The sequence below is a fragment of the Neofelis nebulosa genome, chromosome 12 (genome assembly GCF_028018385.1).
Source record: "Neofelis nebulosa isolate mNeoNeb1 chromosome 12, mNeoNeb1.pri, whole genome shotgun sequence".
Classification (NCBI taxonomy): domain Eukaryota; kingdom Metazoa; phylum Chordata; class Mammalia; order Carnivora; family Felidae; genus Neofelis; species Neofelis nebulosa.
The window spans coordinates 10425373-10448075 of record NC_080793.1 but is presented as its reverse complement, the minus strand read 5'-3'; the positions used below and the strand labels follow the sequence as shown (position 1 = coordinate 10448075).

General features: G+C 42.2%; 1 protein-coding gene and 1 long non-coding RNA gene across 8 annotated transcripts in view; both read right to left on the bottom strand.

Moving 5' to 3' along the window:
• MAPKAP1 (MAPK associated protein 1) overlaps positions 1-22703 on the bottom strand; it is a 244954-nt gene that overhangs the window by 12819 nt on the left and 209432 nt on the right. For 6 of the 7 annotated variants that reach the window (XM_058694110.1, XM_058694111.1, XM_058694117.1 and 3 more), the window contains one exon: positions 15350-15487. The exons of the other annotated variant lie outside the window; for it this stretch is intronic. In XM_058694110.1, the coding sequence (XP_058550093.1) occupies positions 15350-15487 (138 nt within the window). The remainder of the gene's footprint in view (positions 1-15349; positions 15488-22703) is intronic. 7 annotated transcript variants of the gene reach the window in all.
• LOC131491333 (uncharacterized) lies at positions 10423-14098 on the bottom strand. The gene is made up of 2 exons (XR_009251403.1): positions 11930-14098; positions 10423-10668 (listed from the first exon to the last, which is right to left on the bottom strand). It is a non-coding gene; the product is annotated as an uncharacterized LOC131491333 (long non-coding RNA).

Sequence of the window (22703 nt, the reverse complement as noted above, 5' to 3'; positions counted from 1 at the left end):
TATGGTAAGTCTGTGTTCAACTTTCTGAGCCAAACTGTTTTGTGCTGCACCATTTTACATTCCCCCCAGGATTGCACAAAGGTTCTAATTTCTCCACATCCTCACATTTGTTCTTTTCTTTTTTTCTTTAATATCGGCCATCCCAATGGGTAGTGACTAGTGATGTTAAACATCTTTTCATGTGCTTATTGGCCATCTGTATACCTTCTTTGGAGAAATGTCTATTCGAGTCCTTAGCTCACTTTTGAATTGGATTGTTTTTGAGGAAACTGAGTTTTAAGGCATTTGTAATTTGTATTGCCCAAGATTATCCAATATGTAAGTGGCAGAAATGGCATTCAAAAATCTACGGGGTGGGGTCCCAACCCCTTGCTGTCTTTATAATTCTAAAAGGCCTCCTTGCAAATCAGTGCATCCTAGCCAACATTTATTCTCCCCACCTGTGGACCCAGAGAAGGAAGACAAACATTTATAAATTATATCAGCTGCTGCAGCATGGATACTTTTTAAAACTGGGTTTCCAGGGTCTGCTCCTTTCTGGTTCATCTGGCCTGGAAGGAAGTAGGAAGCTCTTACTGGATTTCTTGGGGAGAAACAAATGGGAACACACCGTTCTTTTAGGTAAAGCTGTACCTTTCTATAGGTCCTGGGGGAAAGGATGGGCTGGGATTCTTTGGTTTCTGGGTGCAAACCCCTTCTGGATCCAGGCTCCACTGTAAGCAGCAGTTCTGAGCTGCTTGTGGGAACTTCAGGTCAATGTAATTCAACTGGCAAAGGCTGGTGCCTCTTCCCCAGCACTCCTACAGTGGCAGAGGACCAGGGACTATAATGACCTCTTTGACCTCTAGAGCAGGGACCTTGTCTGACCTACTTACACTTCTGCCTGCATCTTTCAAACCTTCTCTCTCTTTGGCTCCTTCCTATAAACATAATTAAAGCTCTCTGATTATAAAAACTCCCATGGCAATGTGATTCCCCTCCTTCCTCTAATTTATTGAAAACACTCTTGCTAAGGTCACTGTGACCTTTATGTTGAGAGGTCCAGTAGATACTTCTCAGCTTTTAGCTTGCTTGGCTTCTCAGCTGTATTTGATACTTCTCCCTGAACTCCTCTCTTCCCTGGGCTTCCACGGAACCACGGTCAGCAGATTCTTCAGTAGCCTTCTCCAGCCAATCTTCTTCATTCTTATTTTGTGATCTTGTCCTTCATCTGTCCTTTAAATGGTAGTCTTCCCAGTCCCATGCTTGACCCTCGTTCCTTCTGATTCGGCATTTCTCCTCTTCCAGGTTTACTCCTTAGGTTTTAATTACTACTCATGTTGATGATCTTGAAGCAGAAATATGACCTAGACTTTTCTCCAGAGTTTCAGAGTCAGCTGGCGAGGAGAGCTGTCACCTTCCCATGGCCTACAGTGCAGCATGTCCTGAATCAATGTCAACATTTCCCTTTAAACCAAAAACTGTTCCAGGCATCCGGTCTCCTAAATAGCTCTCTCACATAGTCACCTTCCACCCTCTTCCATCCTGTGGTCATCAGTCTTCACCCAGGTCCTGACCATCAGTTGCTTCCCCTCTGGTTTTTGTACTTTCGATCATGTCTTCTTCAGATTCAAACACCCAGCCACAGGAGTCATCCTTTTGTAACACACATAATGGCCCTAAAACACTGCGCAGCTCCATTTCCTGTTGTCCTTACAGTGAAGTCCAAACTTAAGATGATTTTCAAGACCCTAGATCGGCAGTTCTCAAACTTTGGTCTCAGAATCCCTTTACGTCATAAACATTATCGAGGAACCCAAAAAGCTTTGTTTGTGTGAATTACATCGATATTTATCGCATTTGAAATTCAAACCAAGAAATTTAAAAAATATTTAATTCATTAAAAATAACAAACCCATTACAAGTTAATATAAACAATGTATTTTTTTAAAATGCAAAAACCCTGGTGTTTCCTCAAACAAAAAAATTCTAATGAGTGGCATTAGTTTATAGTTTTGAAGTCTCTTTAATATTAACAGAAAACAGTGGGATTATCCTATCTGCTGCTGCATTTTGTCTGCTGTGATATACAGTTTTGGTTGAAGCATGTGAAAAAAAGCCAGCCTCACACAGATATGTTTTTGGAAAATATAAAAATATTCTTTTTTGCAATATTTTAATATTCTTCTTTGCAAACATTCTTCTTTGATACTATACCAAATTTGATAAATGGTAGTTTCTTAGAGTGGCCGCAATGTGGAATTTAAAACCACATTAATAAGCCTGTATTCTCTTACATTAAAATCCACTGGTCTGTCTGACACTTTGGTTTTTGGTCTGGCACTTTCTGGAAAATACTGGTTCATGGAGTTATGCAGGTAGTCCAAATGTTGACATGTTTCATTATACAAAAAGTATCACAAGAAAATTCCAGTCTTTCACATTCACCACTGATCCCATCAGAAAAGTCTTTAAGCTCTGAGAAACGAAGCCCAGTGACAGATAGAAGTTTCCCAAAATTCTGAATTTTGTCAGAAACTGTCACCTGAAATCTCGAATTTCATCATTGCAATAAAATATTATCACTTACTTTCTTTGAAGTGAAGGGCCTCTCTCCTTCATTTTCAGGAAAATGTCTGCTAAATACTCAAATTTGAATAAGCATGGTTTGTCAGTCTTTCTTTCATGTAAAGATGGTGTTCCGTGAGATCAATGGCTAGTTCAGCTTGCAACTCAAACAACCGTATGAATGTTTTCCTTGAAACAAGTATTCTACTCCCACATGCAACAGAAATGCCTTTGTGTACGTTAGGAAATGAATTCACAACAATGGTTTATGGAGTCTTTGGATTCTTCATGTGCAAGTTGTTCTAACAACATATATGGCATTTCAGTAATCAAGTACTGGCTGAGTTTTACCCTTTAGCTTTTAGAAAGGTAGATAGGCAAGAAACAAGTTTTGTATCTGGGCTTTCTTCCACAGTTTGCAACAAGTCTGAGTTTCCAAGTACTCTTGGGAGCTAAATTATAACAAACACATGAAATACCTTCTATCCAGGATCCTTAGAGCAGACAGCTAGGGTGACCTTTGTACAAAAAAAAAACCTTTTCTAATTTTTAGCATTAAAATTACAAAATTTCCTTCTGTATTAGAGTATAAGGAAAATAAATTCCTGTGTTATGTTCATCTTTATAGGTATGGAATATTATGATTTTTTCAGGATTCAAAAGGCTCTAAGTCTGGCACAAAATAGCATGCTGCCATACTACTCTGCTTACTGAGTTTTTGGACTGCTTTTTAATAGTTTTTCTTTTGTTTCATTTTTGGTCAACTCTTGTAAGTTTTCACTTCCCACGGTCTTCATTGAGTTGTCATTCTTTCTCCTCCTCTTCCAATTTTCTGCATTTAATATTCTTTAGGAATAAAACCCATAAAATCAAGCATGGTTGAAATGTGCTAAAAAATAAGACTTTATATAGGGTCTGAGTTGGGGCTACGGATATACCCTTCCACGAAAGCAGCCCAGAAGTTTAGGTGCCTTGGCTTTGTGTCAGTGGCAGAGAGAAGAATATAAACCTCTATTACCATTTGTACAGTTGACCACTCAACAGCGTGGGTTTGAACTGTGTAGGTTCACTTATGGCTAGAGTTTTTTCAGTGACTCTATGCACTTATGGTATCAACAAATACAGTATAGTATTATAAATGCTATTTTCACAAGCAATCCTTGTGATTTTCTTAACATTTTCTTTTCTCTAGCTTACTTTATTGCGAGAATACAGTATATAATACATACAACAAACAAAATGTGTTGATGGACTGTTTATGTTATCGGTAACGCTTCTGGTCAACTGTAAGCTATTAGTAGTTAAGTTACGGGGGAGTTAAAAGCTATACATAGATTTTTGACTACGTGGGGGTCAGTGCCCCTAATGCCCCATGTTGTTCAAGGGTCAACTGTATATAACTTTGGAGAAGTTAAATAAATTCTCTGAGCCCCCGTTTCCTCAGTATTATAAAATGGGAATAATATCAGCTTCACAGTGTTGATGCTAGGATAAAATCAGCTCGAATTATATAATAAATGTATATAAAACCTCATAGAGCTGTTATACAAATAGTGCATATAAAGTACATGGGGACACTGCCTTACATAGTTTCCCTCTGTTTTTTTACTTCCATTCTCTAAGACCAGCAAACTTTACCTGAAAAGGAAATAGTAAATATTTTAGGTTTTTCAGGCCAAGAGGCAACATTAAGGATATTCTGTAGATACTTAATGAGGAAAAAAATTTCCAAATTTGTTTTTTATTGTCAAAATGTGAAATATAATGATCAAATATAATGATCAAATCAAATTTTTGGGGGGTGTAATACAGTCTACCAAAGAGAAGGATAGAACTTTTTGAGGGTGGTGAATAACTTTCCTTAAATGGAAATTCAAAGTCAGTATTCCCTATCATCAAATCAATTGCAAATGTTCACCTATAAAAACCATGCTTAGCTCACAAGTGGTAGGCTGGATTTACCTTTGGGCCATAGTTTGCCAATCCCTGCTCAAACAGGTCTCTCTTGTTTATTTCCTTTTTCTTGGCTCATTCCGTGCAGTTGCTAATAATGACATTCTGAGGGCAACTTGTGTAGATCTGAGTTTTTATCTGGCATTTTCCCCCACTCCAGCCTTAACCTTTCTTGCAGGAAAGGCTTAACAGCAACACATTCCTTCATCTTTTGAGTGTCTGAAAATGTCTTTATTTCACCTTTATTTCTGAAGGATCCTTTCACTGAATATAGATAGAATTCTAGATTGACAGGTTTTCTTTTAGCACTTTAAAAGATGTCACTCCATTGTCTTCTGAATTGCATTAGTTCTGATGAGAAGTCAGCAATCATTCTTGGTTTCTCTGGCTGCTCTTAAAATTTTTCTCTTTATCACTGGTTTTCAGCAATTGGATTATGATGCCTTGATGCGGTTTTCTCTGTATTTATCCTGTGTGGTCTTCACTGGTCTTCCAAGATTGGTGGATGATATTTTAAATCAAATCTGGAATACTTTTGCCTTTCATTCCCGAGACCTAAATTACCTGTATGTTGGAACACTTGATATTATCCCATAGTTTGTTCTTCTCATCAATTTTTTTGTCTTCGTGTTCCAGGCTGAATAGTTTTATTGTCCTGTCTTAAAGTTTACTGATTGTGGGAGGCAGATTCTGAAATGGCCCCCAATGATCCTGTCTCCTGCATTTCATATCGTGTCATCTCCTTGTCTTGTGGTCGGGCTAGACCGTGTGACTTACTTCTGATGAGTAAGATACAACAAAAGTATATTTCTTTTTTTTTTTTTTTTTAAGCAAAAGTGTATTGCTAAGCCACTTCTAAGATTAGATTGTAAATGATTGTGACTTCTTCCTTCCTAGTAGTACTCTTGTATTCTTAGTTATTTTGATGAAGCCAGCTGCCATCTTGTGAGCTCCTCTACAGAGAGTACCATGTGGCAAGGAACTGAAGGTGTTCACAAAGAAATGAACTCTGCCAGCAACTACTCAGTGAGCTTGGATGCAGATCCTGCCCCAACTGAATCTTAAGAGGATTGTGGCCCTGGCTGACACCTTGACTACAACCTTGTGAGAGACTCTTAGCAATAGGACTCAACTAAGCTGTGCCGGATTCCTGACCACAACCCTGCGAGGCAATACATGTTCTTGTTGTTTTAAGCCACCAAGTTTTCGGGCAATTTGTTATACGGCAATAGACAACTAACACACGGACCTTTTAAGCAAATTTCCTAATCTAATTGCATCAGTGTTGATTCAGGTATTGTATTTCTCAGCTCTAGAATTTTCATTAGGTTCTTTTTAAGTAGTTTACATTTCTTTTTGAGTTCTTGTTTTTCTTTAAATCTTTAAACACATTTCTAATAGCTGTTTTAAAGTACTCTATTTTAAAGTGCTCACTTGCTAGTTCTGTGATCCTTGCCACTTCTTGCTGTTTCTATTGATTGACTTTTCTCCTGGTTATAGGACACATTTTCCTGCTTCTTTGCATATCTAGTAATTTTTTATTGAATGCTGGACACTATAAACATTACATTGTGGGTTTTTTGCATTCTGTCATCATCCTTTAGAGAATACCGGATTTTATTCTAGCAGCTAGTTAATTTCCTTGTGGATCATTTTCATCCTTTTAGGACTCCCTTTAAAGCTTTATTGGGCAATCACTAAATGTTGTACACGTGAAACTAATATAACACTGTGTTAACTTAATAAAATTAAAATAAAAACTAAAAAAAAAAAAAAAGCTTTATTAGGCAAGGATTAGAGCAGTCTTTAATCTAGGGGTAGTTTAGCCTTACTCCTAAGCCATGGTCTTTCTGGAGTCACTGCTACAAGTCCTGTAAGCTACAAGTCCTGGAAGCTCCCCTCTCGTTGGTCAGAACTCCAGATGATAACGCCCAGTGGTCGTGCTTTACCAGGCTTGTGAGGGCCCACCACAGGCATGCACAGCTTCGTATACAACAAAAGATTCCAAGGTGTCTTTCTGGATCTTTTTCCCAATGTAGCTTCCTCCTCTCCACATTTAATTTATTGTAAATTTCAGCCTCCTCCAACTCCGATTTCTGTCTCCAAGCTTGGTGAGCCTGTTATACTCTCCTTGGGAAACGCTGAAGAAAGCTGAAGTGATAGTAAGTCTCACCTCATTTGTTTCCCTTCTCCCAGGGCTCATAGTCCTGTACTGCCTGTTTTCCAGTGTCTGAAAACTGTTTCTTATAGTTTGTACAGTTTTCCGGTCATTTATGATAGAAAGGCTAATCTGGTAGCAGTCACCCTATCCTGGAAGTTGCCTGTGGGAATCTTGTATGCCATACATACTTTGATTTTAATGAAAGAATGGCTTACTTTTTCCATGTCTATGAGAATAACTTAAAATCTAAGCACCCCATTTATTTATTATGAAACACAATTTGGAGCTTGGCAGGAGGCAAGGGAAACAGATTTTTCCTATCATTTATCCAGCTGAGAAATCTTTCACATAGTTTTTCAGTAGGGAACAGTCTCTACCCTTACCCTCTTCTCAATTAGGAGCTCTTCTGATGTTAAAAATCAAGAAAGAAAAAATCTGAAGAAATGGTAATCAAAATATAGGAAAGTGGAAAATGTAAATGTATGCAAATTTCCTATTATACCTGTTTTGTTCTTATGGGTCCATAACACCCAAGTCAACAACTAAGCAAAAACTTAATAGCAAAAGGAAGGCTTTTCCCGGGAGGGAAAAAAGTTGATACCCCAAACTGTTTTCTACTCTAACAAATATCAATATTCCAATTGACACAAACATATTCTTTGTTCATCAATAAGTCCTAGGGAAAAAACGAAGTAAGTTTACAAAGAAGATAATGAAAACCCACTGGATATCTCAGCACCAGCCAATTTTCCTCAGAAACACAATCTTACACATTATGTAGTTAGCAAACACGCCCCCAATAGCTCCTATGAGCAACTGTGGTACACGATAATGAATATGGGAGACGTGTTGTTCTTATCACCTGTCTGGGGCTCAGAGCAGAATCTCCTGCCTCCTAAATTCATAGAGCGTTGACCTTCCGGAGACCACACACTGTACCAAAGCACCTCTTTTCCAGGAACTACAGAGACAAGCACACTGGTCCCATCTATCATATGCTGAGGGCAAACTGCAATAGTAGGTTAAGAACAAGACGTTGGGTTTGCCTTTTCACTACAACCTTGAGAAGTTCTCCGTTATGCTTCCATATCTCTTTGTTGAATGGCCACACTTGCTCTTGACTGATTCCAAATTCTAGAAGCAACTTTTAAACGCTTAAGGTGCCAGACGGAGTTAGACAGTCATTGAGCACTGACGTTAGCCCCTGGACAGCAGCTGCTGGATCTCTAAAGGATGCAGATGGGAGCATACACAGGCACCCTTAAGTGCAAACATCAGGTGTCAGTTAATGACCAGGTCAATGGCACACACGCTGGGTTGGTTCCCACTGGCTGAGTTCTCAGGGGCCTGGCCAATGTTATCCAGCCCCAGAGAACCGTTCCCTGAAGTACAGTGATGGCCTATTTAAAAGCAGATCACAGCTTGAGGTTACTGGAAACCAAACTGGGTCAGAGAACCTAAGAATACAGCCTGGCAGCAGATGACGCACGCTGGCCCCCCACTTAAGAGTTTTCCCCCACCTTTATTCTCTGGCACACCTCGGGTCCTTCCCTCCCACACACTTGGAAAATGGAGGTGGTCCCCCTGGTTGCCTAAACCCATCTCCCCAGCAGCTTCCTTGTTTTGGAAGGAGATGATAAATAAATCAAAATGCACTAAGCAGCACTTCCACAGGCACTCGCCTCCTCCACTGAACGTGCACCTCATCAATCACACTATTGTCTGCTTGAAAGGCGAGCCTTGTAAATGTCATATCCACTCAGGCCCAAGGAGAGGCGCATCCAAATGCAGCAAGGAGTTTTAATTGGATAGTGTAATTAAACTAAAAAACCCCAGCAGACTCCCTTTGACAGGATAGATGAAGACCCCTTTTAATAGGGCTAGGAAACATATCTGTTAAAAGGATGAGGCACTGCCTGCTCCTGATTGTGCTCCAGAGTACTCTTATGAAAAGGCAATTCAATAACTGGGGCATTTACTATGTTAGAGTCCATTGTGTTCTGTAATCTAGCAGTACTTACCGTATTTGATCTGGAACTTATGAAATAAGCCCTCGTCAGAGAGTAAAAACACTACATGGCCCATCCACCTGATGCCTGGAATGCCCGGGCCTCCTGGGAATCAACAGAGCCTCAGGACAGCCTGTGGTCTTCCTGGGCTACAGGTCCGTGTGAGTATAAAGGCCAGTGCCTTACTTACTGGGGCCTACAGCACGCGGTGCGGTCAAGGCCATCCACCCACTCATTCAGGGGCTGCAGCTCTTTCATCCAGGGGTGGCTAACGTCCTCCTCACTTCTCTTTCATTCTCGTGAGCAACTAAAGAATGACAAAATCCTTGGGTATCTCCTGCCATAGGAACTGGAATGCCTGTCACATCAGCGTGTGCGTGCGTGTGCACACGCATGTGTGCATGTGTGCATGTGCATGCTTGTTCTCTGCTAGCATGACTACCCCTGTCAAATAGGAAGAAAAGAAATCAGCGGATCAGAGGATTCAACATATGGATTGGGGTGTACCCAAGTGGATTTTAGCAACAAAACCCGAACCCTTCTGTCACTCTCCCTGTTCTCTCTCCTTTGTTGGGACAGGGGGTGGGGGATGCACACACAAGCGCATTCAAAGATACACACACACACACACACACACACACACACACACACACACACTAAAGGCCTGCAGCTCCACAAGCAAGGTCACAGAATTAGTGGGGACACATGAAGATGTTTGTATCTGTGCGGGGCCGTCTTACAAGCAGACCAGAACAATCCCTTTCCGAAGGAATGCTAGTGTCCCAAGGGCAAGGTCAGGGAACGCAGCATTTGGGTGGATCAGGAGAGCCTCTGAGCTGGGGCTGAGGTGGGGTACCGAGAGATTTCAGACTTCCCCATCTGTAGCTTTCCAGAAACAGTGAGATGCTTTACTTTATGTACAAAACCTGGGCCCTCAGACTGATTTTTCTTTTTTAAGGATGGTGAAGGTTTGTTTGATGACTGCTTTTACTCCTCCATAAAGCCTGCTTGGAGCTCTGTCTGCAAACCTCTGAACAGTCTCAATACTGGTGTTTCACTATGAGTTGATGAACCCATTAAGGACATATAAGCGAATGCTTATAATCTATGAAAACTGGATACTGAATTAAACCATCAAATACCTTTAGGTTTAAATGAAAACTACATAAAAGCATTTCAGCCATCAATTTGGCTATCACTTCTGGCCAGTATGAATTCTGCTGGAAAAGCTATTTTCGTGCAGATGTGGAATTCAATGGGAAAGACTGACTCGTGTACCAACATCAATCAAAATGTCGACTTCCCTGGCAGCTCTCAACAGTAAGGCAGGTTCAAAGGTCACAGGATAAAGAAAAAAGCCAAGCTCTGGTTCAGCTCTAATATCTCCTCGGTAGAAGTCTTGCAAAAGTACCCCCTTCTGTATTAGCCTTGCTTTCATTAATCTTCTTGCCATCTTCTTTAACTAGTCATGCAGAACCGCTCGATAGCAAGACGTATAATGGGGAAGGCCCTGTGCCTATTACCGCGTTAACATTCTCTTAAGCCCCAGTGTAACAATGGAACGAGAAGGCAAAGGGAATCTGCAACTGCAGGGTGCGGTGCAGGCAATTCAATTACAGCCTGGGCTTACCTACGTACTTCGGACCTATAAAACACGAGAGGCCTTTGTGTCTAACTGGCCTGGTCATTAAGGTGGCTGAAGATCACAACAATGCTGATCTTTTCTATTTAAGCTAAATCAATGTGGACAAATCATTATTCAGTAGCTTTAATTTAATTAGTAAATTAAATACACTACTTTACAGATCTTGTCAAGTACTTATGAAAAGAAAGATTCATTTAAGCGGGAGGTCACCAATAAGCCCAGCTAATTTAACTCATAACCTTAACTGAGTCTCATCTCAAACATCCAGCAGGTTCTATTCACGAGGGCTCGACAGTCTCTCGCAGTTGTGGTTAACTCATGATGCCAAAGAGTTCCTATCCTGTATCCACACACTGTTTTGGACAAACAAAACAAAACAAAAACAAAAAACAACAATAAAAAAAACCAAACAAGCAATCCCCCACCAGCATCAACAGAATCAGATTTCCTTTAAATTATACTATTGCAAGAGAACATAATCAGGTTACCTCTATTATGTTGCTTCCTTAAGATTTTCTATTATCTATACTTAATTGAGATACAGCGCTCTTTTCAGCTATAAAGACGACAGCTACTTTATTAAGGTTTAAATCTGATTTCTTAATGATAGGCTGCTTCCTTTGAAGCCTGGAAACCTGCACAACCTTCTCATGATAAACGCAGACCTGGCACGGTGGAGGCTGGTACTTCATTTAAATCCAGCCTGAGAGTCTCTGAAGGGCGCTAGTTTAAAAAAAAAAGGTGCCTTGCTTTTGTTTCAGTGTTGGAGTTTGAGGCTGGCACTTAAAAAGAGAGCCCACTGCATCTAAAGCCTAGGTTTGGACCCGTAGAAGGATGGAGAATTATTTCTCTGAGATAATTTAGCCATGGTAGTTTCTGATACGGAGACATTCTCCCCTCCTATGTGCCATATACATATCTGTTCACTTACGATGAATTAAAATTAATTCATCTTTTAGAGGTTTGCGACATCCTTCAAAACAGCAAAAGGTATCCTAAGGAGTGGCAAAACCAGACTAAGAAGTCACTGATTGCAATAATAATGATAGCGTGCAGCCTTTCTTCCCCCTTCCCAACCTGGAAAGGCAGAATTTATTCTCAATTTCTCTGGGCTTTTGATACACAGATTTTCTCAACTAACTGGTGAGAGTCTATATTTATACGTACAAATTTCTTCTAAGGCCTGTATCTATTTAGTCATTAAGTTCCAGATCCTTAAACACTCACAGGGACAGAGCAATAAATCTTCCCTCTGAGAACACAGCCTAAGACGGAGAAGTTAGGAGAAGGAAAGAGAGCCACAGAACTGCTATTCATGGAGCACGGCTGCAGAGTCCGGGTCTTTCTGACCCACGGTATGTGTAATTACGGGTCTCACTGCAGGCGCTCCATTGCTCGGTCCCTTTGCCAAGTCCTCTATTCACATACTTTTTGGATATGGTGTCAATTAAACTTGAGCTGCGTTCCTTATGACGACCAAATTAATGGTTTGACATAAACACTGCAAACTGGCCATATTCGAAGGTTTTAAAAACCATTTCTTTTCTGCTCAGAATTCTGACAAACATGTCTCAAGACAGACCAGGACAACTTCATTATCCTTCCAACACTTACTGCCTTTTTGTAAAGAGGCTGTTTAATAACACGTCTGCTGTTTTCACAACTACATTATTCCAGTTGGTCACACGTTCCAGTCTTCGGCAGGACGCTTGTGTTACGAGAGATAAAAACATGAAAAAGGAAATATATTGCAGAAATCAAAAACCTTATCTACTTCTAGACTCTCTCTCTTTGCCATAATTCATTCAAGAAGGCCCCCAGAATAATTTTTGATGTAAACTCAGCTACAAACATATATCACTATGCTGATAAAAATCACAGGCTAAACTTGGGAAATATAGTGACTTTCATTTCTTGAGTGCTGTTAAAATAACTTTTTTTCTAAGGTTCAACAGACACAAAAGATAAAAAGGGTTACCATTAATCCTTTAAAAAAAGAAGAGGAAGAAACAGCCCCATAGATTAATTCTGTAGTCTGATGATGGTCTTGAAGATGAACTTTTTAGATTAAGTCACTGAATTAATTTGATGAAGATACTGGAAATCATAAAAAAAAAAAATAACACAGCATCAAGCTGATTCAGTTAGTACACCTTTGTTTGGGTACTTTACAACATAAATTATGCTGAGTAACTTTTGGTTTCTAAATTCTGGCCACATTAAGTTCAATTCGAAGATAGCAAACATTCATGGAGGACAACTCTGTGGGCACTGTGCTGCAGACTGAGGACACAGAAAGCAGTTCCTGGGTCAATTAGTTCAGCTAGGAGATGGGGGTGGGAGAGAGGGACAGACTTGAAGTCGATACATATGGCACAGCGTGAGAGCTACTGTACCACAGGCGTGTGCAAGCTCCTGGAGACAAAGTCGTGGAGAGAGCCTGACCCTAGAAAGATGAATGAGCCAGGCCTGAGGAAGCAGAGGTGCCTGTCAGTTAGAGGGAGAATCAGGGTGGAGGCGTATTCCAGGTGATGGGAACAGCAGAAGCACAGAATTCGAGGTGTGTTCGTGTGCGAGCAGTTCACAGTTGACTGCAGCTCAAGTTCAGGATGGGAAATTATGGGTTATGAACCTCAAGTGGTCAATGTCTTTAAGGGCTATGCTGAGGAATCTGGATTTTACTTGGTGAGCCTGTAACTTTCAAAAAAATTTTTTTTAAGTAGCAAAATCCTTTTTATTGGTTGACTTTTTTTTTTTTTTTTTTTTTTTTAAAAAGTAGGCTTCACACCTAGTGCAGAGCCCAACACGGAGCTTGAATTCACAACCCTGAGATCAAGACCTGAGCTGAGATCAAGAGTCAGACGCTTAACCGACTGAGCCACCCCCGACAGACTTTTTAAATGCAGAATCCCCAAAGAGAAAATAGTAGAGCTCTACTGGTTGAAGGGAGTCCTTATGCCCAAACCTGCCCCCTCCCCATCCCCAGACCTCTGAGGAACATGGTTTGGAAAGCACTGACAGGGCACAGGGACATAGGAAGTGTTTGACTGGGCCAGTGCGCTCCTTTGTTCAGGCAAGTGTCACAATTTTTAGACCTCGGGAGCCAGAGTGAGAGAGAAGGAAACCTCTTTACGACCCACATGTACGGTTTTTACACAGAACCATCCAGTAGGTCTGCAAACACGACAAAAGACTCTCTTGCTGGATTGTCAATATTGCAAAGGTGGGCCCCACGTCTGCTCTGCATCCCCCAGGCTTGGAACTTGTGGTCACTGTCACAGACGTGTGCTAATCACTTCCTGACTGACTGATGGCCAGAGGCAACCGGGAGGTGCTGTCTGTGCATCCTTTCTTCCTTCCCTCTCACACTGGCTGTGCTACACCCTTCACCTTTCGGTGCCTGAAGCACACTCCTTGGCAAGTGAGTGTCTTGGTATGAGTGTTAAGGGAAATCTGAATCCCGTTTCTAGTTCTTTCCCTAACCTTTCTACTCCAGCTTATCCCTCTATGCAACATGTGATTGCCTTTCATTTTTCAGAGACACGGAGAATTTATAAAATGTTACTTTTCAAAGCATCCTGAGTTCTTGGGAAGAAAGATGCTAGAACAATGACATCTTTATTGGCTGATAAGCTGCAGTGAGAGGGATTAGGAAGATGTTTATCTAAAGGCAGAGGCAAGGGCCCCAGAGCAGCAAGCAATTTTCTCACCAGCCCCTTCTGGCAGCCATCTTGCAGGATCTCCTCACTGGGATGACAGGAATGGCAGCAAGCTGGGGGGAGGGGCGGGTGGGTGGGCCCGGCCTGCCTCCTTCCCCTCGGTACCACTAGGTTCTCCCTTCTTGCCCAGCTGGAGCCTCACAGGTTGAAAGGAGGAGATTGCGTAGCCCAGCATAGCTGGATCTGACCAAAAAAACCCCACCCATAAAGGAGGCAGTGTGGCAGGTGCCCTGTCTGTACGCCTCCCTCGGGTTTTTTTTTGCTTTTTAGGTCCCGGTTTAGTCAGTATTATCTCAAAAACTTGAACCATATGATAAACACTTGCTGGCCTTTACATTTCTTATTGTTCCTTTTGAGTACGTCATTCCTTATAACACTTGTTCCCCAATTCGGCAGGCACTGGAGTAAAGGTATTAACAAAAATCATGTCATTCTCCAAAGTTACTGAATCAGAACCCGCCGGGGATGGGCCCTTGGATAACTGCATTTTAAACAGGCTCTACAGGCGATACCAATACGTACCAGGCTCTGACAATAACTGTCTTGTAGCCTTTCCCAGGCAGCTAACAAATTCTTGTCTACTTTAAACTTTTTTCTCCCATGGAGGAACTTCAGTGTGATCTGTGTCCTTTCTGCCTCTCGATGGGACTGAAGTCTTAAAAATGATTAATCTAAATGCTACACTCAATTACTTAACTGCAAAAATATAATATGCCAAAATATACAACCAGACTGTATCTACTTTGATAATTTAAGCAGAGGAGTGCCAGCCCAGCAGTGATCTCTTCTGCAGGACCAGGCAGGAGTTTAATTACGAGCTGGTAGGTCATGCAGCTGCCAATAATCTGGAGGCTGTTGACACTTCCGGCTTGATGGATATCTAAATCTAGTCTTAGGCTGCCACAGGAAATCTCCCAGCCTCCCTCGATCTGGAAGGAAGGCAGGTCCAGGTCCGACTGCCCAAGTCCCCCAAATGGGAAGAGGAAGGGAGCACAAAGTGAAATGAGGTCTCTGGGGAGTCCAATTCTCAGCAGGAACCTGCCCCCAGGCCCCTAGTCCCCAGGGCGGGGCTCTGGAGGTCAGGAGCCAGGGCTGTGAGGTTCTCTGCTGCCATCAAGACGGAACAGGATGGGGGCCCATGTCAGGCTCTGGGCACCATAATACAATCCTGTCTGATTAAAAGAAATTTCTGGTAATGAATTAAACAGACCCAAGGAAAAAAGGACACGGTGGCAATATATTCTCCTGGCACCCAGCACACAGAGGGGAAGAGGGGGAAGAGAGAAAGGAGACATAAATAAAAGGGACTACTCACTGGGGCTTTTTTCTTCAGCAAGGTCACAGGCACAGAGCAGGTCAGAATCGATTGAGATGGGTTTCTGCTTAATCCAAAACTTAGTGCTGGCTTTCTGATTCGTAACAGGGTCTATCTCTACTTTGTCTCCAGAGATACCTGTAAGGCCGGGGGTGGGGGGGGGGGGTGGGGTGGGGAGGAGGGGGTGGGGGAAGGACAAAAAAGAAGCCACAAAAAGTGGAAGGTGTAAGTGATTTCAGTGTAATCATTTGACCTGTTTTGTGTATTTTAAATTAGATGAACAAGAGCTCTTCCTTAGGGCTTTGGGGAATGCCACTGGCTTAAGACAGCCATAAGGAGATTCCAAAGGGCATACAGAAGATGCACAGCCTGGTTTCCCAGCGTGGGTGAGTTGAGGGGAGAAACCACCAAGAAGCATATAGAAAGGTTAAAAAAACATGCCATCCTAGATGCATCACAGATACAACGCAGGGTTCACCTGCATAGTTAACCCTACATTATACCTCTGTATGGTAATGAAATAAACCATAACATAAAGTTCGTTAAGAAAAACATTTTGATCAGTGGTCTTCTTTTTTTTTTTAATACACTAAAAATAGGAAAAATCTATCTTTGCCCTTCTCTGACACTAAATAATTATCCAAGCTATATTGATTGAGAGAAGTCACAGGAGGATCAAAGGTCCTTTAGATAAAACCTTCCAAGTTCAAGTCTTGGAGCTTTGCTTCAGTCTGCGGAGGTCACTGCTTCTCCAGCGTAGGGAGAAACAGCACTGGGTGTGAGATTTATGCAACAAAGACTTTATAACAGGAATGCAGCAGGTTAAATACTGGCACTGTGGGCTTCATTTTCAGAGCTGTGAAAGACATAACATACTGTACAGTCACCGGGAGCAAAGGTGTTGGGAGAACAAAGGTGATGCCTGGGATGAAAGGTGTCCTGGGATAACTGTGGCGACGCACAGCAATCGCTCTCCCAGGGTCACTGAGCAGCGTATGCTCGGCCCGACACACACGATCTAGACTAGATGCTCTCTTTTTCCTCTTTTGCTGAAAATTGAGGAATCTGTTCATGAAGTGAGACAAAAACCTTCAATATGCCTTCCAGAGTGGGCCCCAGATAGAATCTTGAAAGTAACTAATATTTCAGGCCATGGTTTAAAGGTCAGGGGCAAAGTGGAAAAAAAGCAAAATCAAGCAAAGATATAAGAGATAATTAAAGCCATCAAATGTACATACTGTAACAAAAAGACAATCAGAATTAACTCGTTTTGTTCCATGGATCACCTCAGAAATTTTTCAGTACGACGTTGAGAAAACTTAGTAGGCCAAAAGGAAAAGCAGATAAAAGAAACAGCTCAATTAAAAACAAACAAACAAAAAAACCCCCCAAAACACAATGACCATAGTCTGTGAGCAAATTTAAAATTAAGCAAACGAACAAAATATATATATATATATATATATATATATATATATATATATATTAAAAAAACCATTCTAGTGATGAGGTCTGCCACACACTCCATTTCTATTTTATTTTCTGACTAAAGAAACCCCAAAGAGTGGTCAGACAAAGGCAGGAGACCATACAGACAACACCGGTCTCGTCTGCGGTCTTCACGGGAGACGATGCGGCACAGTTGCTTAACCCTGGTCATTACTGTGTGGTCTTTGGAAAAGATGAACAACTGGTATATTTTTATTAATTGAACGCTGGAATTTTTCATTAGACATATTTCAGGAATTCCATATTTCAATCAGGCATAATGTCATAAGTCCAATGGACTCCGGCCGTTCAGGTCTAGATGATTTCAGGAGGGTGAGAATGTATCAGGAGACCAGTTTCATTACATTTCACTTAAAATAGATTACGACTACCCAGTTACACTCCTCCCTCCAATTTGGCCATTAATTGTTAAAGATCTGGACATTTCTATAGTTCCCTGAGAGAAGAAAAGTACTTACGCCATGGCTGCTGGTAGCAAGTGCGTTGGTTTTTTTTGTTTTTGTTTTTGTCCCTCCTCCTCCTTCTTCTTATTTTGACATTTATAACAGTCAAAACTGAGCAGAGCAAAATAAATGTGCATATCTCATATGTGGAATAAACCCTGCCCCACATTCCTTTCCCAGAAAGGGGGGGGGGAATCATCACCAGAGAGACACAGCTTTAAAATTTTGTTCTACGGCCCTGCGACTCCTGAAGCCGTAGTCAGTCAATATTGTTAATGTACCTTGTTAATTTGATAGGATTTGTCAGGTAACTCCACTGGAAAATTATATAAAACTGTTCCAGATGAAAAGATGATAGTGACATGAATTAAAGTGATAGAACAATAGTGGAATATAAACCAGAAATGACACCCAAAGTGGCTGTTGATTTATTGCCGTACTGAGTTTGGTTCTGGGCTCCCATGTATATTAGTGCTACAAATCTGGGTCCATTTAGCAGAGGGATGCTCATACATACATCACCAGCTCCTGCTCCAAGCCAAGGTCACTCCCCATGGCATCAATCTTTTCAACAGAGCCTACTTCACAAAGCAGGACTTTTGTAACCATCTCAGATGTAACAGACTCTCGTCCTCTTTCATCTTTCTTTTATCATGTAAAGTACACTTTAACTTCTATTATTTTTATCTGCAAATTGTTACTGTATAGTTCATCCATTTCGGGCTGTATCTCTGCATCAATTGCCTACTCTCTGCATGGCCACAAAAACACTTTCCCAATGACGCCCTTTCTGGGGGTTATTGTGCAGTCACTGTTCGCAGAGGGGAACCCCAATTCTGGCGTTTGGGGATGAAGATGTGGGAGACTGAATGCATTAGGTTCAAGATGGGCAGGCAGGTGGAACACCATTTAAACAACTGGTGTGTTCCAAAAAAGTTGCCTGTAAATCAGATTTTTTCCGAATCAAATCACATTTTCCCACTGACTTCTAGTTCCAGAGATACTTTATATTCATTTTGGATTGATCTGTAATTGGCAGGGGCTCCCAACACTTTAGTCTGAAGTTTCTCTGCCCTGCAGGCTTTCAGTCAAGTAGTTAATGATCTGTAAAACACTCGCCTGCCTGGAGGAGTCACTATTTAAAGGAATCTGTAGGGGGATCTTTCCTGATGGGAAAAATCCTTTTGTACATTAAATAATCTCACTGTACTTGAGATGTGTGTGAGTCTCAGCTTCATAACACAGTGCACACAGCCCACAGGAGCTGATCTGTGCTTGCTGGACAAGTGACAACCCTCTGCTTCCAGTTTGGCAGGCCCTGGGGCGGTGTAGCCTTGGAGCCCATTCTCCTGGGCAGACCCAGAACCCACTGCTGAGGACAGTCTGCAGAATCTAGCCTGGAAGCAAACACAGACCTCTTCTGTCCCTGCCTTGGGGGTCCAAGGTCTCCTTCTTGGCTGGAAGGAGGAGGCAGCCTGGTGGAGAGGAGACCAGTTAGGAGGCTGGCACCACAGTCCACGCCAGGGGCAAAGAGGGGTGAACATTACCTGGCACCAAATATATGTTAGCATGGTTAGAAATCCTGTGTGCACGAATTCAAATCTCACAATGCCCGGATCAAATTGGTTACTGTATTTATTCCTATTTTATAGATGAGAAAATGGAAACCCAGGGCGGTTAAGTAACTTGCCCAAGATCACACAGCTAAAATGGGGCAAAGCTAGAATTTGGAGAAAGTCAGAAAATTTGGTCCCCAAATCTGTCCTCTCAGCCACTATGCTATTCTGCAAAAAACCATGCTTGGTATTTTCTATAACATGCACTAGGAGAGGTGAAGGTACGTGTCCAAGGTTGGGAAGCTTTTAAGTGGAAAAGCCATTTCATGCCCAGAGCGATCTTGTTCCTAAGTATGGCACTTCCCACTGCTCTGCGTGGACGCATTCAGTTGAGTTCCAGATGTAATGAGAAATTCTGCTCAGCTAGTCTTTAGTATCCTCTTTCAATGTTTTTTTGTTTTTGTTTTTTGTTTTTAAAGCGGGGATGGACAGGAAGAGAAGGAGAGAGAGAGAGAGAGAGGGAGAGAAACCCAAGCAGGCTCCACGCCATCAGGACAGGGTCCAATGTGGGGCTTGAACCCATGAACTATGAGATCATGACCTGAGCTGAAATCAAGAGTCGGACTCTTAACTGACTGAGCTCCCACAGTGTCCTTTTTAAATTTTTACAAAGGAAAAAATAAACATTCAAATGTGCCAATAAATGCACACCTATTTTTGTTCAGACATGACAAACTGGAGCATGAAATCCTAGCAATATTCTTCTTTATGACCAATGAGCGTGGTTTTAATTTCCTTGGCTAAAGTTTTTGTGTAAAGTCACCGAAGGAAAGGCAGAGGCATTCCTTAAAGTGTCACTTACACAGTATGTGTAAGTATTTCACATTATAAACGCATGTCTATGAAAACAAGGGAAGTTGGGTTTTGTGAAGTTTCCATTTCTCCAACTTAAATGGCCAACAAAGGAACAGTTAATTCAACTACGATGGACTACAACACAACCACGAAAAATTCTGTATGAGATAAGCTTGGACTTGGAAAAATTCTTCTGAAGCTAAGTGAAAAGAGCAGGAAAAATATTTATAGAAAAGAGATCAAAAGGATATGTTCCCAACGGGAACAGTGTCAATTCTGGCTGGTAGGATTAGGTCCTTTCCTTTTCTGTGTTTTTACAAAACAAAAAATTCACCCGAAATAAAAACAAACATCATTTTAGGAGCTGACATTTTCTTGGTTTCTACTCAGAATTCAGTACCCTTTCCCAACTTTTATGGTGTGGGGAAGGCAGTATGCTGAATCTGGTAACTGATAGTCATGAAGGCAAATCCTACATAAAGACCTACTTCCATCTAGCAGTTCTCAAGCACCCACGTGGCTGGGCTGCTGGGAAGGGCTCCCGTGGCTACATTATGGCCACCCTGGGGCCACTCTCACAAAACGCTGCCTGGCAGGGCTTCACCTGACCAGCTGTGGTAGGTGAGGAAGAGAGCATGAGGGCTGGCCCAAAGCGGACAGGGTCAGCCCCTTCCCTCAGAAATAAGTGAGGCCAACTGTCTCCTTTAACCAGCTCTCCCCCTACCCACTTATCCATAGCCATCCGTCATGACCTTTTCATGCTCCCACTTCTGACAGCTTCCAGATAGTGAGTCAAACCTCACTGGAAGCAAACTATCACGCCAACTGTCAAAGGTGGAAAACAATGCCTGATTGCTGTCCTAAGTCAATGCCAGCATATAAATCCTTCCCTAACAAGACAGCTCAAAATAAACAAAAATGCAACTCTAATGTATATACAACTCTCTGGGGGAAACTATTTGTCCAAGGCTTTAGAGTTATCACAAGGAGATCCTTGTCTGTTTTAACTACCCAAAAGATGTCCATAAAAGGAAATTAGCATGTATATCATCTTCTGCTAACAGACTGAATATCTACTTTGGGCAGCTCTGTGCTGGGTCCTTTTGTGTTGACCAACCTACTGAGAGCTTACCCACTTCTATCTGGAAGGCAGTAGAGCCCATTTTATATTTAAAGGCAGTAGTTCAGAGAGATTAAGCATAGAGACTTCAGAGTCAGAGAGTCCTGAGTTTGAATATCAGTTTCCTTAATTCCTAACTATGTGACTTTGGGCAAGGTGCTGTAAAATGGTGATGATAACAGAATCTACCTTCTGGGCTTTTGTGAGGATTAAATAAGACTTGTAAAGTGCTTGGAAATAGGGCTTCATATATCGCTGTGACCTACACCACTATTTCTCATGACTATCATTAACAGGAGTTAGGCACTGGGCTATGGGATGTGACACAGACCCTGTGCTGAAAGTCTGGACAGGGAGCACAAGGAGAGCCGGGAGGGATGTGAACAAGGGATCTGCTTGGCCCTAGTCTGGGGGCATTATCTCTGGGACCTGCTCTACATCACAGCCTTGGAAGAACCAGGATCCAGAATGACTGTCTGCCTGGGGAGACCAACATTCTCGCCCTCACGCATCCTTGCAATAACCTCCCATTACCAAGTGTCATTGGCCATACTTCTCTGCAACCTAGAGTCCATATTCGACACCAGGAAAACGGTTGTCACAGCTGGAGCAGTGGGACCACTCTTGCTAGGGGAACCCCCGGCACCTCCCAGCCACCTCCTAGGTCTCTAGATCTTGATTTTGCCAGCACATCCCCATTGTTGTCCTGGGTTAAGGTGCTTCTCCCTGGGTAAGCCTGAGCTTCCTCCTCTGTGAAAGGGGGTAACAAACAGTACCAGCTCCCAGGATGCCATGAAGATGGGGTGGCCTAAGCATGTAAAACACTCAGCAGAATGCCTGGCACATAATAAGCCTCGGGGTGCCTGGGTGGCTCAGTCGGTTAAGTGTCCGACTTTGGCTTAGGTCATGATCTCGTGGTCCGTGAGTTAGAGCCCTGTGTTGGGCTCTGTGCTGACAGCTCAGAGCCTGGGGCCTGGTTCAGATTCTGCGTCTCCTTCTCTCTCTCTGTGCCCTCACCCCGTCCCCCCCCACTCCCGTCTCAAAAGTAAATAAACATTAAAACAAATTTTTAAAAAATAATAAGGGCTCAGGTTTTAGTAAGATTATTACTGAGATGAACTGCAGAAAGGTGAAATGATGTACTTAGGCAGGGTGTATCAAGTCAGTAAATGGCAAAGCTGGGTTGAAAACCAGGTCTATCTGACCAACTCTGGGTTGTTTGCCAACCAGCTTGCCGCTTCCTACTGTCTCAGAGGCGCATGCTTGACTCCCAAGAGGCACAATCTCCCCTAAGGCACACTTAAAATGCCCTTCTAAGAAGCTAAAACACCAGTTTGGCAAAAATTAGGATATTTAATATCCCATACCTCAGTGTATTTCCTCAGTTGTTATTTATTTGTTCAGACATTACGAGCTGTGGTTCATTCATCAATTTCCTACAACTTTGAATCTAAGACTAGAAAAGCTCCACTGTTGTTAAATCCTGGAGTAGTTTTTTATACAATTCTACAATCCTCTTGTCTTCGGGTTACCTAGAGCCTGTGAAAGCCTGGAAAAGCCCCTGGGAGTGCCAATGAACAACTCTTTGCTGGAGTGGATTGTGCTGAATCCACACAGCCAATCGATAGCATCCACAGAGCATTCAGGGAAGTCTTTGAAACTTGCCTGAATTTACACACAGGATCAGACACAAAGGCTATTTGGGCTTAATGAGACCTCAGAGATCACCCAGTCTGGGGCTTTCATTCTCCATATGAAGAAATTGAGGCTCAGGGTGGGGATATGACTTGTCTGATGTCACCCATTAATGACAGCGCTGTACCCGTAATTCACATCCCCAGACTATCAGGCCAGGGTTTAAACAGACCACC